We start from the raw sequence: 17,794 nt of genomic DNA, 5'->3' as shown, positions 1-17,794 counted from the left end.
GTAAGGTAAAGGTGGAGGTGATTAAGCAGAAAGAGCCATGTGGAAGGTGAAGAGCTAATCCCACCTCAGGAACTTAAATGGAAAATATCTAAAGGAAAGTTAAATCTATTTTTCCAGGCTGCTGTTAATATATCACCAATACTTCAAATTGTATTCCTTCCTTCCTGAATTTGGAAGGGACTGGATTGGCTAATTTCTCCTGCCTTTATAAATGTTAGGTATTATTACAGCTATGCTATAATACTGACATTGGCCAAAGTGTGTTTACAGAGATTGACAGAAATATTTACTTCCTTGAAATGTTAGGTATTATTATAAATGTTAGGTATTATTATAACATTGCTGTAATAATACCTAACATTTGTACGTACTTGACATTAGCCAAAGTGTGTTTACAGAGAGTGACAGAAATATTTCCTTCCTTGAAAAGCATCTGGTGGTTGTCAGGATGTTTTTAAACCATTCAATCCCCTCATTCAGTTAACCTAGAGGGCCCAACACTATATACCATATATAAACTTGTTTTTTCTCTTTTGAAATGATCCCAGGGTCATTTCAAAATGAAATGTGCCAACAGAAACCAGCAATTCTCAAGTTTGGCCACTTGGTGGCAGTCACACTTTAAAGTCAATCACACCAACCGGGCAGTGGCTGAAGCCTGTAATCCCAGCACTTTTGGGAGGCTAAGGCAGGTGGGTCACCTGAGATCAGGAATTCGAGACCAGCCTGGCCAACATGGTGAAACCCCTATCTCTACCAAAAATACAAAACATTAGCCAGGCATTGTGGCAGGTGCCTGTAATCCCAGCTGCTCTGGAGACTGAGGCGGGAGAAATGCTTGAACCTAGGAGGTAGAGGTTGCAGTGAGCCAAGACCGTGCCATTGTACTCCAACCTGGACAACAAGAGTGAAACTCCACCTCAAAAAAGAAAAACAAAAATCATACCACTGTCATCACCTCTAGTGGGTATCAGCACTAGCAAGATGCTAACTGTTGAAAATTGTATAATAAACTTAACTGGGCAAATATTTATACACCAGTGGAAACATAGGTTTTTCAAAACTAGATTCAAATATTTTGGGGTTGGATGATATTAAAGGTGGTAGGCCTTATCTCAGTGAAACAGATCTAAAAGTAAAGCAGACTGTGTAATTCACTGTGTAGATTTGGCAGAGAGCATGGCTGCTGAGGTGAACAGGGCAGGAGACCTTGATAAAAATCCTGTCATTATATGGTGCCCATCCCCCCACACTTTTTTTTCTAAGATGGAGTCTCGCTCTGTCGCCCAAGCTAGAGTGCAGTGGCACGATCTTGGCTGACTGCAACCACTGCCTCCCAGGTTCAAGCAATTCTCCTGCCTCAGCCTCCTGAGTAGCTGGGATTACAGGCACACACCACCATGCCTGGCTAATTTTTGTATTTTTAGTGGAGACAGGGTTTCGCTATGTTGGTCAGGCTGGTCTTGAACTTCTGACCTGGTGATCCATCCGCCTGCCTCGGCCTCCCAAAGTGCTGGGATTACAGGTGTGAGCCACTGCGCCTGGCCCCTCTTTTTAAGTGTTTCTCTAGTAAGGAAACTCAAAAGGTCATAGTCAAGCATTTTGTACTTGGACAGCTTGAGAGTGAAATGAGTACTGTAGCACCATAGAACATTGGTGAAGAACCTCAGCTCTCTCCTGGAACATTAGCCTTTACCCTTGATTATGGAAATTCAGGAAAAATCTCCTGAGAACTGTGTATCTTCCTTGGGAATTTCTCTTCCACTTAGCCCTTTACTCTTCCCCAGTGGTAGCCTTAGATTAGCCCACTGTTCCATTCCTCCTTCTTCCATTCCTGAGTGATCTCAGAAAGCCCTTGGCACCAGCTAAGGCCATCACCAGCCCATGGTGATGACTCTCAACTCCATATTCCATTCCTTTCTCCTTATATCCAGATTCATGTCTGCCTGCCCATCCCACAGATACCTCAAGATGAACCTGCCTAAGACCAAAAGTCTTCTGCCTCTCCACATCTACTCTTCCTCCTGTATCTCCTATTGCAGTGAATAACAATGATCTCTACTCAGTCCCTCAAACTAAAATTCTGGGAACCATTTTCAGTTCTTCTTCCCTTGTCTTCCATAAAGACTTTGTCACCAAATCTGTCGGTTCTCTGAATGTTCTCCAAATCCACAAAGTGCTATCACATCTCTAAGCCTTACATGCTTCTCCCTCTTCCTTATTTTTCCTTTATCTGCCTGGAAGATCCTTCTCAACTTCCAAGTGTCAACTCAAATACTGATTTCCTATAAAATCTTCCCCTAGGCCAGGCATGGTGGCTCACACCTATAATCCCAGCACTTTGGGAGGCCGAGGCGGGTGGATCACGAGGTCAAGAGATCGAGACCATACTGGTCAACATGGTGAAACCCCGTCTCTACTGAAAATACAAAAATTAGCTGGGCATGGTGGCACACGCCTGTAGTCCCAGCTACTCGGGAGGCTGAGGCAGGAGAATTGCTTGAACCCAGGAGGTGTAGGTTGCGGTGAGCTGAGATCGCACCATTGCATTCCAGCCTCAGTAACAAGAGCAAAACTCCATCTAAAAAAAAAAAAAAAAAAATCCCTAATCCCAAATTCCTGTCCCCCAAACTAAAATAAGCACTCTTTTTTTTTTTTTTTTTTTGAGACAGAGTCTCACTGTTACCCAGGCTGGAGTGCAGTGGCACAATCTCGGCTCACGGCAACTTCTGCCTCCCGGGTTCAAGCAATTCTTCTGCCTCAGCCTCCCGAGTAGTTGGAATTACAGGCGCCCACCACCATGCCCGGCTAATTCTTAGTAGAGACAGGTTTTGCCACGTTGGTCAGGCTGGTCTCAAACTCCTAACCTTAGGTGATCCGCCCACCTCGGCCTCCCAAAGTGCTGGGATTACAGGTGTGAGCCACTGCACCCAGCTTTCTTTATGTTTTTAATAGCACCTTACACATATGTCTATTCTAGAACCCTTTACCTTATGTTGTAATATTTCTGTGTTTATCTCCCAACTAGACTGTGAGCTCCTTGAGGGCAAGTCTTAAATTTTATTCATCTCTGGATATCTAGAACTTGGAAAAGTGCCCAGACACAGGAGGTGTTCAATAAATGTTGGTTGAATGTATGAATGACTCTTTGCTTGTGTGGCTCTTTCATTCTTAAATGGTGTGTGATTCAGAGCGTGTCTTCTGTCTTTGTTGCACAGAGGTCTTTAGTTGTTTCATGAGTCGTGAATGAATGGATGAAGGAAACTAACATTGATTGAGTGCTTATTATGAGCCAGGCCTCATGCCAAGCATTTTTATCTCTCAGTGACTGCTCACCCACGTCCCAAACTTGACACTGAGCAATAAGAATCCAGAGTACCATTCCGAAACCCTGTCCAGTACCCTTCTTACACCTTTCAGGCTGAAGCAGAAGACAGCACGTGGTGGTTTCTATGTTCTGCAGGCCTTAGACCTTGATGAAGAAAAGTGGAGGCCCCATCTGCTATATTTCCATTTCTGAGCCTTCTTTTCCTCAGTGGACCCCAGAGTGGATGGTCCCTTGGGCACCAGCACCAGAGACAGAACAGCATACCAGGGCAGAATCAACTGGACATGTTGGAACTATCTCTATCTCCTTCCTCCTTCTATCTATCCTGAACAGGTTCCCGATGCTATAAAATCTCAGTACCAGTTTCCACCCCCTCTCATTGCACCCGCGGCCATTCGGGACGGGGAGCTGATCTGCAATGGGATCCCTGAGGAATCACAGATGCACCTTTTGAACTCTGAGCACTTAGCCACCCAAGCAGAGCAGCAAGAGGTGAGTGAAGGCAGGGCTGGGATTCCAAATTCAATCTTCCATGTCACCACAGCTGCTGTCTAAAGTAGCCTCAGTCATTCTCATTCCTGTCCCCACCTACCCTCCTAACCCCTCAATAGTTGAGTATTCCAGAGGGAACTTCTGGCTCAAATCACAAAGGCAAGTAAGAGATCTACAAAGTCAACCGCTCTGCTTCTGTGGTGCATCATTCCCCCAGTGCACTGAAATCTATACCCTAGAAAGAGATGAGTAGACCCATAGAGAGGTAAAGTGATAGTGCTGGATATTGGTCACAAGGTAAGCCTTAAAGGCAGAGCCAAAATAAGAATCCCAAGCTCTGTTGGCCAGAGGGAATGTTGCCTGCTGAGTGTACCCACAAGTCTTGCTTGGGAATGGAAATGGAATTCTATCAGGAATCAAGCACACCCTTTGTGAGCATTCGCAATGGGACCTTGGAAACTGCTTGTCAGCTCTGCTGCAGCCCTGGCCACTGTGGCGGGAAGGACCAACGCCTCTCAGGCCTCTCACCCCCTCTCCTCTCCTCTCCTTCCATTGCAGTGGCTCTGTAGTGTTGTTGCGCTCCAGTGCAGCATATTGAAACATTTATCTGCTAAGCAGATGCCTTCGCATTGGGACTCTGAACAGACAGAGAAGGCTGATATTAAGCCTGTTATTGTGACTGACAGCTCAATCACCACCTCCCTGCAAACAGCTGACAAGACACCTACACCTTCCCACTACCCCTTGTCCTGCCCCTCAGGGATTAGCACCCAGAATTCCCTGAGCTGCTCTCCACCCCACCAGCCCTCAGCCCTAGAGGACATCGGCTGCAGTTCTTGTGCGGAAAAATCCAAGAAAGCCCCTTGTGGGACTGCCAACGGGCCAGTGAACACAGAGGTGAAAGCCAATGGCCCACACCTCTACAGCAGCCCTACTGATTCCACGGACCCCCGGCGACTTCCAGGCGCCAACACCCCCCTACCAGGCCTCTCATACCGGCAAGGCTGGCCCCGGCCCCTCACGCCACCAGCAGCTGTGGGCCTTCAGAACCACACCGTCGGCATCATTGTGAAGACAGAGAATGCCACTGGCCCCAGCTCTTGCCCCCAGAGGAGTTTGGTTCCTGTCCCAAGCGTGCCCCCTTCCATTCCCAGCTCTTGTGCCAGCATCGAGAACACCAGCACTTTGCAAAGAAAGACTGTCCAATCACAGATAGGACCTCCGTTGACAGATTCAAGGCCACTGGGCTCACCCCCAAATGCCACCCGGGTGCTCACTCCCCCCCAAGCAGCAGCAGATGGTATCTTGGCCACAGCAGCCAACCAACGATTCTGCTCACCAGCGCCATCGTCAGGTGAGTGCTGCTCAGCCTTGGGGTGATTTGGAATAATGTATGCTCTTCCTGGCAAATAAGACAAGATTCCAAAAGCACTTATATCTCGGTGAATACTTCAGAGGACTTTGGCCTCTGTATTGTTTGTCTTACTCCCATTTCCGTAATAGAAGAGGAAGCGCATGTTAACTTGTCCCATTTAAGATGGGACTGCTTAGGCTCTGAAAGCTTCAGTGATTCTCTTAAAGTGACCTACTGAGTCAGTGACAGGATTGGAACCACAGCTCAGGTCTCCTGACTCCATCCTGTACCTTCCAGGCCTAGGCTCCTACCTATTTTGTTCTGTCACCTTAAGACAGGGTGCTCTCTGGAATTACTGTGATTAACCTGAGGTTCTGGGTGATGGCTTCAGTATTGTCAGATCCACACAAAAGAATGGATTCATGCCTGATGTATAGTCTCAGGAACAGTTCATGTGAGGAACTCCCATGTCAGGAATTAGGGATAGATAGCAGCACTGTCTTTCAGAGGAGCTATAGAGTGGGATGCCCACAGGGGTTGATCTAGCCCAGAAGCTTGTTCTCGGGCCACCGGCCAAAGGGTGGTCCTTTAGGTCTGCACTTGGCCTACTGTGGACCTCTCAGCTGTCCCCAGCCAGCACTCAGGACCTCAAGGTTGCTGACCCCGGCATCTGAACCAGGTTTCAGATGCTGCCGGAACCCCCTGTGGTCTCTCCCGTCTGAACTGAAGCCGGCCTCCTAGTCAGCTGGGAGTCTCGGTAACCAGGTGATTGCGATTTCTCTGCATGGGGGCCCCTGGTCCCAGGATGGCCCCACTCCCAGGCTGTTTTCCTATCTCTGTGTATCGCTTAATACCAGCATGAGTAATTTTCCACGCTGTGAGTCATATTTCGGTAGGCAGGAATTACAAGGGCAGGCACCACTTACTTAAGAGCAGAGGCAGCAGGGAGGTGGTCATGGCCCAAGAATGAAGCTGCCCCACCACCTTCCCCAGAGCAGTGGATTTCAATGGTTCTCAGTGCTCTGGAGACTCCTGCGTGCCCGGGTACTTTGTCGTTCCATCTGCCCTTCCTCACCACACGTTTTTAGCTCTAGGAGTTCCAGAACCTATGGGTTGAGAGTCAAGAAGGGAACATCACCTTGGGTCCGAAATCCAGACCTGTCTCAGCAGTGGGGGATTGGACCGGTGGGTTTCCCTCAGGCGACGTAAGTAACAGTCTTCCTGCTCCGTCCCCAGATGGCAAGGTCAGCCCCGGCACGTTATCCATAGGAAGCGCTTTAACCGTACCCTCTTTCCCAGCCAACTCAACTGCCATGGTGGACCTCACCAACTCACTTCGAGCATTTATGGATGTCAATGGAGGTGAGTGAGTGAGCAGCTGCCATTCCAGTGGTTGCTATGTTGAAGGTGCTTTCCTAGATATCATTCAGTTCATTTCAGAAAGAGAGAGAAGGAACACCTGATCCCAAAGGCCTAGGGGGAAATGGGAATGAGGAGTATCCTTTTGGATAAGGGAGTGCAGTGAAAAAGAAAGCTCCTTCTACAGCTCTGCCTTCTACATATGCCTATACTCACAATCAAAGATGAAGGGAGGACAGAGCCAAGCTGAACCAGTGAGAAAAAAACAAAATCACTTTAGGCATATCACCTGGATTTGCAGAATAAAACTAGGATCCTCACTTCCAAAGGAGGGACTTCATCTGTGGGAAACCCCCAAAGTCCAGGAGAACAGGGACAGATCTTGATCTCTGTGAACAGAAGGTGGGTAGAAAATTCAGGTCTCGGTTCGTATCCGAGTCACGGCACTAAAGGGAAAAAAAAAGAAAATTCAGGTCTCAATATCAGACATCCAGGCCCTCCCCCACAGACAGGCAAGTGGTTTATTCCACTCTGCCTTTCTAGAACCATTTTAATTAAAATCAGTCTACGCAACTACAGGAAGCAGCTGCACAGGCTGCACTGGAGCCCATCTCACTGCAAATGGCAAGTACGATGCCCAGCTACAGATCCCTATACATTCTACTCAGTGCTGTTTGAGTAACAATCACTTGGCTGGATTTTAGAAATGCTGACTATTTGCACTGTGACCCTGATATGCTTCTACCTCAGCTGCTTTTTCATCTTTCTCTTTGGCTGTTAGAAATCGAGATTAATATGCTGGACGAGAAGCTGATCAAGTTTCTGGCCTTGCAGAGAATACATCAGCTTTTTCCCTCCCGGGTCCAACCATCACTGGGCAGTGTCGGGACACATCAGCTGGCTTCTGGAGGGCACCACACAGAAGGTGCGCATGTACACACCTGTCACCACATCATCAGATCTCCCCTCTACGTGTGCGAATGGTCACCTTGCCTCCATGGAGAATCTGAGCTTCCAGTATCTCAAACCTCCTTGTGTGTTTTTCAAGGGTTTAATAAAGCACCATGGTTTTTTTCTCAAGAGAGCAGGAACAAGATGGCAACCACAGCTTTCTGATCAGACTTGGGGAAGTGTGCCTATAAGTCCACTTCAAGACACAGCAAAGCAGCTACCAGTACCTTTGGGTATATGTAGTGTATTTTTTGCTCACTTGCTTTCAAATATTTGAATTAGAAGGGCTTCCCGACTGAGTGCAGTGGCTCACACCTGTAATCCCAGCACTTTGGGAGGCTGAAGCGGGAAGATCACTTGAGCCCAGGAGTTGGAGACCAGCCTGGGCAACACAGTGAGATTCTATCTCTACAAATAATTTAAAACATAGCCAGGCATGGTGACACGTACCTATAGTCCCAGCTGCTTGGGAGGCTAAGATGGGAGGGTTGCTTGAGCCTGGGAGGTCAAGGCTGCAATGAGCTATGATTGCACCACTGCACTCCAGCCTGGGCGACAGAGCAAGACCCTGTCTCAAAATCAGTAAAATTTTAAAAAGAAGGGCTTCCCAAGAAGGAACTTTTCAAGTTCAAGGTAAGAAATAGAATAACAGTAGGCCAGCCTTCTGGAAATTTTCCACAAGTGGTTAACTCTGTTTCAGATACATCTGAGTGTTGGCCATTAAGAGCCTTGCTGCTTCAAAGTGTGGTTCCCAGACCAGCAGCAGCAGCAGCAGCCCCTGAGAGCTTGTTAGAAATGCAGAGCTCAATGCATTGGTTCTTTGCTTATTTTTAAAGAAAGCAAAGAAATGCTGAGCTAAGGCCCCTCCTCAGACCTATTGAATCAGAATCTGCATTTCAGCAAGATCTGTAGGCGATTCATATGCACATTAAAGTTTGAGAAACACTGGTCCATGCCTTGTTTTTCCATGTTCTCCCTATAGTACCAGTTGGAATATCCCAGATAAGCCAACCAGGAGCCCAGGAACTTAGAGTACTGTCATCTCTGACTTCTGTGACCATCTTCAAAGATGGTTCTCTGTACCCCATGTTGGAAATGCTGTGGGTGGGGAGAGAAAGCCTTACCCTGAAGCAGCTCAGTGTTGGATGTGAGTTTGGAAAGATGAGTCATCCAGTGGGATTTTCTCCAGGCCATGAGCCAAAGGTCCAGATTTTGTTGGTGTATGTTTGGATCACAGGATCTGAGTTTCTGAATGATCCTATTCCTATGTTTGTCTTGTAGTGCAAAGAAAGGAGGTACAGGCCCGAGCTGTGTTCTACCCCCTCTTAGGGTTGGGAGGAGCTGTGAACATGTGCTATCGAACCCTCTACATCGGGACAGGTGAGCCAGCTAGGAAGCTGGGAGAGACACTGAATCTGTTCAGCCCTAAAGACTGACACCCTTACCCACAGAAGCTAGAAAGGGGTGAGAGAAGCCCTTTCCAGAGTTGACTGCTTTAAACCAGTGGATAGCCAGACAAGAGAAACTAATAGAGACAGTCAGCCAGTCACGGTGTGTCACACCCGTAATCCCAGCACTTTGGGAGGACAAGGCAGGAGGATCACTTGAGCCCAAGACTTCGAGACCAGCCTGGGCAACATGGTGAAACCACATTTCAACCAAAAACAAATAGAAAAAATTAGCTGGGCACATGCCTGTAGTCCCAGCTACTCTGGAGGCTGAGGTGGGAAGGTCACCTGAGTCTGAGAGATTGAGGCAGTGATCCTGTTTGTGCCACTGTACTCCAGCCTGGGCAACAGAGTGAGACCCTGCCTCAAAAATAGACAATCAGTTCCTTGTCTTCCCTTGCTCAGGCCCTTTTGCTTTGCCTTTGCCCAGTGTGGCATCAGCAGAGATGAAAGTCAGCTCAGACTACTGCACTTGGAGGCATTTTAAACACTGCAGGGAAGAGCCCAAGGAGAAGGCAGATGCTTTGAGAGTGATAGGCTCACACATCCCCAATCTTCAGTTAGCCCTGCGTCTGTTTTTTGTTGTTGTTTTCCGCAGGAGTCCTAGAGACAGCTCTATATCTGGTACAGAAGGACAGGCAGATTAACCCTTACCCTAGAAACTTCCTTTTTTTTTTAAGGTGATACAATTTTCTAGACCCTGCACCCCCATGTTGTATTCTCATAAAAATATCCTATCCTCTTCAGTAGCTCACTGTTCCCACCTGGGTTAAGCAGCCACATGTTCTAAAGCAGATCAGCTGGCAGCGACAGCTGTTCTTTATCAGGGGCTTGGAAAAGACATCAGTTTTTGTTCAAAAATAAAAAGGAAGGGCCCTGATTGCACTCCTGAAGTCTCTACTAGTGCCAACCCAGAAGCTAACTCCCTCCCTCTCTCACCTCCCCCACACATGCACCTTACAATCTGTTCTCTGCCTTCCTTTTCCTCTACTCCTGCCACCTTGCAGGAGCTGACATGGATGTGTGCCTTACAAACTATGGTCACTGTAACTACGTGTCCGGGAAACATGCCTGCATATTCTACGATGAGGTGAGGGGTGGAGATGGGATGGGAGGGAGCTTTCCCAACCTGAGGCCTCTCCCAGGCACTAGGTTTTTGTTCAGTGCCCTGAGGGGAGGGAAGCGGGCTTGGGGGGTCCTCTCCTCTTCCCTCACTGTCATTCCTGGAGGAGGAGATTCTTGGTGTGAAACAGCATCCTACCAAGGGTACCTGCTTCCCAGGTGCAGGGCTACCATTTTTCCTGAGGTTAGTCACAGGCACAACAGAGGAAGCCTACCCTAAAGCAGGGGAGGGGACCAGCATAGAAGGAAGCCAAGCCCTGTGGGTGCGTCACTGTGAATTTCATTATCATCAGGGGCCAGTGCTGAGAGGGCAGAGTGAAGGAGCTGTGGGAGAGTAGGGAGTGTAGAACGCCGGAAGGAAGGCTTCCCTGAGGAAGTGTCTCCAGCCCTATTCCAAAAGGACAGGGGCCTTGACTGAGGAGATAAGTAAGGGCTCCCTAGGTAGAGTAGCATGGCCTTCTCCATATGTCCTCTCTCCCCTTAGCCCCAGGCCCCACACAGCAGACCACACATCTTATCTCCCCTCCTCCTCCTCAGAATACCAAACATTATGAGCTGTTAAACTACAGTGAGCACGGGACAACGGTGGACAATGTGCTGTATTCATGTGACTTCTCCGAGAAGACCCCGCCAACCCCCCCAAGCAGTATTGTTGCCAAAGTGCAGAGTGTCATCAGTAAGTTGGAGCAGAGTCTGTGGCCACAAAGCTGAGGCCCCAGTCAGGGTGGTTCTGACTTGCTGCCCATGGTCTGTCTCTTGCCTTCCCAGTCCTATTGGCCAAGCTCTCCTTCCTCGTGGGCCCAGGGCAGGCCACAGAGAAATAAGTGCTGAGTACCCTCGTGTGTGTACACACCTGTGAGGCCTCCAGCCTCCACCAGCCCTTTTCTGAGCATCCCATACCCCTAGTCATGCAGCAGTTGGAATGGGGAGATGCAGGAGCCCAACCTTGGCAAACAGCCCAGATGGGTTGGCTGCTCACGGTTCCTCTTCTGTGACCATCCCCCTTTTTCTCAGGGCGCCGCCGGCACCAGAAACAGGATGAAGAGCCAAGTGAGGAGGCAGCCATGATGAGTTCCCAGGCCCAGGGGCCGCAGCGGAGACCCTGCAATTGCAAAGCCAGCAGCTCGAGCTTGATTGGGGGCAGTGGGGCCGGCTGGGAGGGCACGGCCTTACTGCACCATGGCAGCTACATCAAGCTGGGCTGCCTGCAGTTTGTCTTCAGCATCACTGAGTTTGCGACCAAACAGCCCAAAGGGGATGCCAGCCTGCTGCAGGATGGGGTCTTGGCCGAGAAGCTCTCTCTCAAGCCCCACCAGGGCCCTGTGCTGCGCTCCAACTCCGTTCCCTAGGACTGGCGGCTACCCCGCCACTGGCCTGTACACCCAAGACTCCTGCAATGCAAAAATGTACACAAACCAAGCCCGGGTGTTTTCTATACTCTACCAGAAACCCTTCAACTACAATCTTTGCATGAAATGAAGAAAACCTTTTGACTGTTTTTTAAAAATCCTTTTTCTTTTCTCAAGTTCTAGGGGGCATTTGCACATATATTTGTACTCAACATTTCGTGGGAAAGCGGCAGACCCGAGCTGAGGAACAGCGTGGGCAGGGAGGGAAAGACCCATGGTCTGGACACTTCCTCCAACACAAAATCCTTCCCCACCCACCTCCTGCTCCCTCCCCCTCACCCGCCGTTGTAAAATAATCAGAAACTTGTTCTATTTTGTGGCAGTGACAATAGTTTTATATTAAAAGAAATACAGTTTTCATACAGCAAAATCTATACAATATCATTGTTTTATTTAATATAAAGATCGCTACCCACTTTCCTTCCATGGTTCCCACCCTCCAAGTTATTTTTCCCTTCTGCAGCGGTTGCACTACAGGTAGCTACTGTGTATTATGGACAAATGAGAAATGAATTCTTTTTCTGGCTGTCCATCTATTTTATTTCAAATAAGGAAAAGTGTATTTGGATTTTGTGTAAATACATCTAGTGATGACATTTTTTCAATGTTTTTAAAAACCGTGTACAGTACTACATGTGGTAGAGCGTTTTCTCAAATTGTCTATTGTAGCAAAAATGTTTTTGTCGTAAACCTGTTTTGTCTCCTTTTTTTTGTTCTCTTGCCACTTCCCTCCTCTTCCTCCTGCCCTGATTCCCTCCTTTCCTCCCACCCCCACAACTAGTACCAATGTACATAGTAATTGTAATGTTTTAGACTTTACAGAAACTTTCCTGTATTCTGTATATAAAAAACAAAAATACTTCAAATTATGTTTTCTGACTGTCTGTCCTACCTGTCATCACCCTTAGAGGAGACCCTCCCTTAGATCTGGGTCCAGCAGGTGGGGGACCTTTGGAACAGGTCTCATTCCCATGGGGAAGTTTGGGAGGGGAGATGTTGGAGAAAAGCGAGCCAGGGTGGGTGGAGGACAATGGAAGGACATGGGTGCATCTGCTGGCCGGGGGGGGCTGTTTTTCCAGAGAACCCTGACTGATAGTGGAATCCAGTCTTGACCCACTTCCAGTCATGTGACTCGCAGTCACACTTCTCTACAACTGCTATTCCTCATCAGAAAACGTGTCTGCTGCATTAACTTCAAGTCCCAGGACCCTCATTAAACCAAATACCATGCTTTCCTCCCAGATCTTAGTGAGAAACTTTGTCCAGGAATTTTTCCTGAGGAGAGCACCTCTGTGTATATTCCAGCACTGTTTGTGTAGGTGCACCTGCCTGCATATCAGGATTTTGCCTTAGGGATAGAGAATGAATATTGTATCCCCAGCCTCATCCTCAGCATCTACAATGGAAATCATCCACAATGCAGCTAAACAGGAAACTAGCCCTGGAATCTGAAGTCTGTTCCTGACTAATCTGCCCATCTAGGTTTCATCACTCCACTCCCCCTGCCTTGATGGGCTTCTTGAACTCCCTAAGGGCAGAAACTTGTATTTCTTCTGCTCAGAATTTCCAGGGCTAACTACACTGCTGAGCATACCATAAGTGCCAAATACCAGGCACTTACGAATTTCTCAGGCAATGGCCTTCTGGTCTGGAATGCGCTTAACCATTCATCCCTAGCCGGCCCCACTCTTCTTGCCATCATGGTCACTTATAACTGAGTGATGGAGCTTCTCTGCCTAGCTCTCACCTGTAAGAACCATTCCAAAGGAAAACTTCCTCCTGAAAGGCAATAACAGATTTTACTCTCTATCTCTTCTTGCTTTCCTTCAGCCATGGAGGGGACTAGTGGGACTGAGATAGGGAGACAGAGATGGGGAATGAAGGAGTGAATTCTGACACCCCTTAACTGCCTGTGCCACCTTGAACAGTGTCCCTTCTAGCCTGTGTGGGGAGAACAGGGAAGAATCCTAGAAGCTGGGGTCTGGATGTGAAGATTTAAAAAATTGAAGGATTTGGCCAAGCACAGAGGCTCACACCTGTAATGCCAGCACTTTCAGAGGCCAAAGCAGGTAGATCACTGAAGGTCAGAAGTTCGAGACCAACCTGGCCAACATGGTGAAAAACCGTCTCTACTAAAATACAAAATTAGCCAGGCACGGTGGCACACACCTGCAATCCCAGCTACTCTGGAACCTGAGGCAGGAAAATCGCTTGAACCAGGAGGTGGAGGTTGCAGTGAGCTGAGATCATGGCATTGCACTCCAGCCTGGGTGACAAGAGCACAACCCCGTCTCAAAAAAAAAAAAAAAAAAAAAACAGCCAGGGCCAGGCACGGTGGCTCACGCCTGCAATCCCAGCACTTTGGGAGGCCAAGGTGAGTGGATCACCTGAGGTCAGGGGTTTGAGACCAGCCTGACCAACATGGAGAAATCCCGTCTTTACTAAAAATAACAAAATTAGCCAGGCATGGTGGCACATGCCTGTAATCCCAGCTACTTGGGAGGTTGAGGCAGGAGAATCGCTTGAAACCGGGAGGCAGATGTTGCAGTGAGATGAGACCGCACCATTGCACTCTAGCCTGAGCAACAGTGTGAGACTCTGTCTCAAAAAAGAAAGAAGAAAGAGAAAAGAAGGAGGGAGGAAGGAAAGAAGGAAGGAAGGAGGGAGGAAAGGAAAGATGAGAAAGGAAGGGATTTGTTCCTAGAGGAAAAAGCATCTAGGACTAGACTCAAAGACATACGTGTATTCATGTACACACCTGACTTCAGAAGGAAAGGACTGTGCTACACACACCTGGAGTAAACGTGGAGATATTCAAGCACACGCGTTGACAGAGACTACAGATGCAGGCACATACCTGCAGGAACTCTGCCTGAATGCACACATACACCGACAAAGTGCTTACATGGGCTCACACACAGGATCCAGAGGTGAGCACACAACCCGAAGGGTGATCCTAGGGCCCTTGGGCACATACACACCTAGAGTTCATTCACACACAAGCGTTGCAGATGCATGCACATACCTAGCGTGCACTCCCAGGGTGCCCGTGGACACACGCACCTGAGTTCACACAGGCACACACCTAGGGGGCGCTCCCAGGGCCCAAGTGCACACACGCACCTCAAAGGTGTCCACAAAGGCACACGCCCCCAGGACGCCGACGCACGCCTAGGGGGCGCTCGCAGGGCCGGCGCGCACCCGCACGCACACACACCCCTGCCCAGCCTCCTGCCCGCCTCCGCCTTCAGAGGCTGACGAGCCCCGGCGCCGTTCCAGGCCTGTGCCGGGCGTATCGGCAGCCGCTCGGCGGCAATCCAGGACGGCGCGGGACCTGGGCGGGAGCCGGGAGGCGCGGCTGGCATGGAGGCGCTGCTGCTGGGCGCGGGGTTGCTGCTGGGCGCTTACGTGCTTGTCTACTACAACCTGGTGAAGGCCCCGCCGTGCGGCGGCATAGGCAACTTGCGGGGCCGCACGGCAGTGGTCACGGGTGAGTGCAGAGGCGGGTGAGTGTGAGCCAGCGGGCGCGCGGAGGGTACGCCGGGCCGGCGGGAGCAGCGGCCCGCCAGGCTCAGCTCAGGTCGGCTCTCGCCCGCGGTCCACAGGGGCCAACAGCGGCATCGGGAAGATGACGGCGCTGGAGCTGGCGCGCAGGGGAGCGCGCGTGGTGCTGGCCTGCCGCAGCCGGGAGCGCGGGGAGGCTGCTGCCTTCGACCTCCGCCAGGTGAGGGGCGGCGGGGGCGCGTGGGACTGAGAGCCGAGAACCCGCCGGGACACAGAGAAGCCAGCAAAGCGGCTGCGAGGATCCGGGTCCAGGGAGGAGAATGCGGCGCGGGCGGCTCAGCGCGAAGAGGGGGTGCACGGAGCGCTGAGGTCACCCGAGGAAGGCGCACCAGAGCCGAGTGGGGGAAGGGCTTCCTGAAGGCCGTAATTGCAGTTCTGAGACGTTTAAGGTTCAGTAGGATTTGAGTTAATGAAGATCAGTAGGGAAGGGAACAGCAGAGAGCACAGCATAAGCAAAGGCCCTGAGGCAAGAGAGCTTGACTGATCTGAGAATCTGAGAAAAAGATTAAATGTGGCTAGAGCACAAAGTATGGGAAGATGGGCCAATAACGGGGCTGGAGCCATTCTAGAGCCTATTGAGAAGCTTGGATTTTATTGATGGGGCAGCAGAGACCAGCAGAGACCATGAACAGCCCTCAGTAGGCTCTGGACTGGCAGAATAGCCTTTGAAACGAACCCCTTTGTGGCTGCGTGGAGCCTGGAGTGGAGGGGGAAGAGCAGGCGAGAGGAGACCAGTGGGAAGTCTCTTACAGATTTTAGGGTAAATGGTAATGGGGAAAGTGGGTGATAATAATAATAGCACGTACCTACCCAGTGCTGCTGGAGTGTATTTTACACGTTAACTCCTTTCATCCTCACAACAGCTCGGTGAGGTTGGTACTGTTATTATTATTCCCTTTATGCAGTGAGAGAACTGAGGCCCAGAGAGATTAAGTATCTTGCCCAAGGTCACATTCTAGTAAAAGACTAGGTCAGGATTTGAATCCACACACTTATCTAGTACACTATAAGACACAGGGGCAGATTTTTGTAAACAGTAGGAGATGGACTCTCAGAATTTGGTGCCTGGGGAGAGGGAAGAGGAGAGAGGTGCCTGGTGACAAGCCCAGCCCTTGCCGCTCCACAGGAGAGTGGGAACAATGAGGTCATCTTCATGGCCTTGGACTTGGCCAGTCTGGCCTCCGTGCGGGCCTTTGCCACTGCCTTCCTGAGCTCTGAGCCACGGTTGGACATCCTCATCCACAATGCCGGTGAGGGGCAGCAGGCCCTGCAGGGGGGCGGTGGGTGGCCAGGGCCAGTTGCCCCCTCCAGTGGGGCCCTGCTGGGGCCAGTGGACACATGGGAAGGATGCCCCCTACTCCCATCTCACAGATAGGGATGCCAAGGCTGCATAGCTCCTTCTAGAGCAGCTGCTCACACCTAGCCTCTGCCCCAGGGATCAGTTCCTGTGGCCGGACCCGCGAGGCATTTAACCTGCTGCTTCGGGTGAACCACATCGGTCCCTTTCTTCTGACACATCTGCTGCTGCCTCACCTGAAGGCATGTGCCCCTAGCCGAGTGGTGGTGGTAGCATCAGCTGCCCACCGGCGAGGACGCCTCGACTTCAAACGCCTGGACCGCCCAGTGGTGGGCTGGCGGCAGGAGCTGCGGGCATATGCTGACAGTAAGCTGGCTAATGTACTGTTTGCCCGGGAGCTTGCCACCCAGCTTGAGGGCACTGGCGTCACCTGCTATGCAGCCCACCCAGGTGAGGTCTGGTTCTTTGACTCCTGATTCCCCTCTCCCTTCTTTGCCCCATACTGTGCCCGCCCCCGCACCATTTCCACCTCCCTCCCCCCGCAGCCCTCAATGAGTCATAGAATCTCAGAGCAGGAAGGAAGCATGGTCCAAGGAGAGACCTGTTCCTTCCTGATCTTGGAACCAGGCTCTACTGGTTTAGGTTCTTCTTCTCACACCACAAGCCTAGGTGCTGAGCCCTGGGGCAGGGGTGGTAATGGCCATGAATAAGACCTGGATTCCCACCCTGAGGAGCCATCTGCACTGACTGAACTGACTATAATATGATAATGATGATGATGATAGCTAATAATTATTCATTCATCCAAGAAGCATTTACCGAGTACCTACTATGTATCAGGCATTATTTGCAGTGCTGAGGATATAGCAGTGAACAAAACAAAGACCCTGCCCTCATAGAGTTTGCATTCTAGTTTGGAAGAGAGGAAGACAACCTATAAATAAATATATATACTATGAGGGGTGGTGATAGAGCGCTGTAAGGAAAGAGGAAACAGGGCAAGGGGCAAATGGAATGGGAATATGGAGTGGCAGTCAAGGAAGACATATCCATAAAGGTGACATCTGAACAGAGGCCTAAAAGATACCGAGATGCCCAGAAAGAAAGAGAACAGTGCAAATAATAAGAGCAAAGGGGCCAGACGCGGTGACTGACGCCTGTAATCCCAACACTTTGGGAGCCCGAGGCTGGCAGGTCACCTAAGGTCAGGAGTTCAAGACCACCCTGGCCAACATGGTGAAACCATCTCTAATAAAAATAGAAACAATTGCCGGGCGCGGTGGCTCAAGCCTGTAATCCCAGCACTTTGGGAGGCCGAGGCGGGTGGATCACGAGGTCAAGAGATCGAGACCATCCTGGTCAACACGGTGAAACCCCGTCTCTATTAAAAATTAAAAAAAAAATTAGCTGGGTATGGTGGTGCATGCCTGTAATCCCACCTACTCAGGAGGCTGAGGCAGGAGAATTGCC

At 50.0% G+C, this 17,794-nt stretch overlaps 2 protein-coding genes across 3 annotated transcripts in view; both read left to right on the top strand.

Moving 5' to 3' along the window:
- PHF12 (PHD finger protein 12) overlaps positions 1 to 12,332 on the top strand; it is a 62,202-nt gene extending 49,870 nt beyond the window's left edge. For both annotated transcript variants that reach the window (XM_017542128.2, XM_017542127.2), the window contains 8 exons: positions 3,662 to 3,820; positions 4,379 to 5,174; positions 6,411 to 6,536; positions 7,315 to 7,458; positions 8,766 to 8,864; positions 9,940 to 10,022; positions 10,592 to 10,730; positions 11,069 to 12,332. In XM_017542128.2, the coding sequence (XP_017397617.1) occupies positions 3,662 to 3,820; positions 4,379 to 5,174; positions 6,411 to 6,536; positions 7,315 to 7,458; positions 8,766 to 8,864; positions 9,940 to 10,022; positions 10,592 to 10,730; positions 11,069 to 11,403 (1,881 nt within the window). In that variant the 3' untranslated portion in view covers positions 11,404 to 12,332. The remainder of the gene's footprint in view (positions 1 to 3,661; positions 3,821 to 4,378; positions 5,175 to 6,410; positions 6,537 to 7,314; positions 7,459 to 8,765; positions 8,865 to 9,939; positions 10,023 to 10,591; positions 10,731 to 11,068) is intronic.
- A 2,342-nt stretch (positions 12,333 to 14,674) lies between these two features.
- DHRS13 (dehydrogenase/reductase 13) overlaps positions 14,675 to 17,794 on the top strand; it is a 5,311-nt gene continuing 2,191 nt past the window's right edge. Inside the window, exons 1-4 of the mRNA XM_017542139.2 lie at positions 14,675 to 14,953; positions 15,069 to 15,187; positions 16,154 to 16,277; positions 16,463 to 16,774. Of these exons, the coding sequence (XP_017397628.1) occupies positions 14,827 to 14,953; positions 15,069 to 15,187; positions 16,154 to 16,277; positions 16,463 to 16,774 (682 nt within the window). The 5' untranslated portion in view covers positions 14,675 to 14,826. The remainder of the gene's footprint in view (positions 14,954 to 15,068; positions 15,188 to 16,153; positions 16,278 to 16,462; positions 16,775 to 17,794) is intronic.

The sequence above is a fragment of the Cebus imitator genome, unplaced genomic scaffold (assembly GCF_001604975.1).
Source record: "Cebus imitator isolate Cc_AM_T3 unplaced genomic scaffold, Cebus_imitator-1.0 Scaffold140, whole genome shotgun sequence".
Lineage (NCBI taxonomy): Eukaryota > Metazoa > Chordata > Mammalia > Primates > Cebidae > Cebus > Cebus imitator.
Note: the sequence above shows the minus strand (reverse complement) of the source record. Positions and strands in the feature narration are given on the sequence as shown.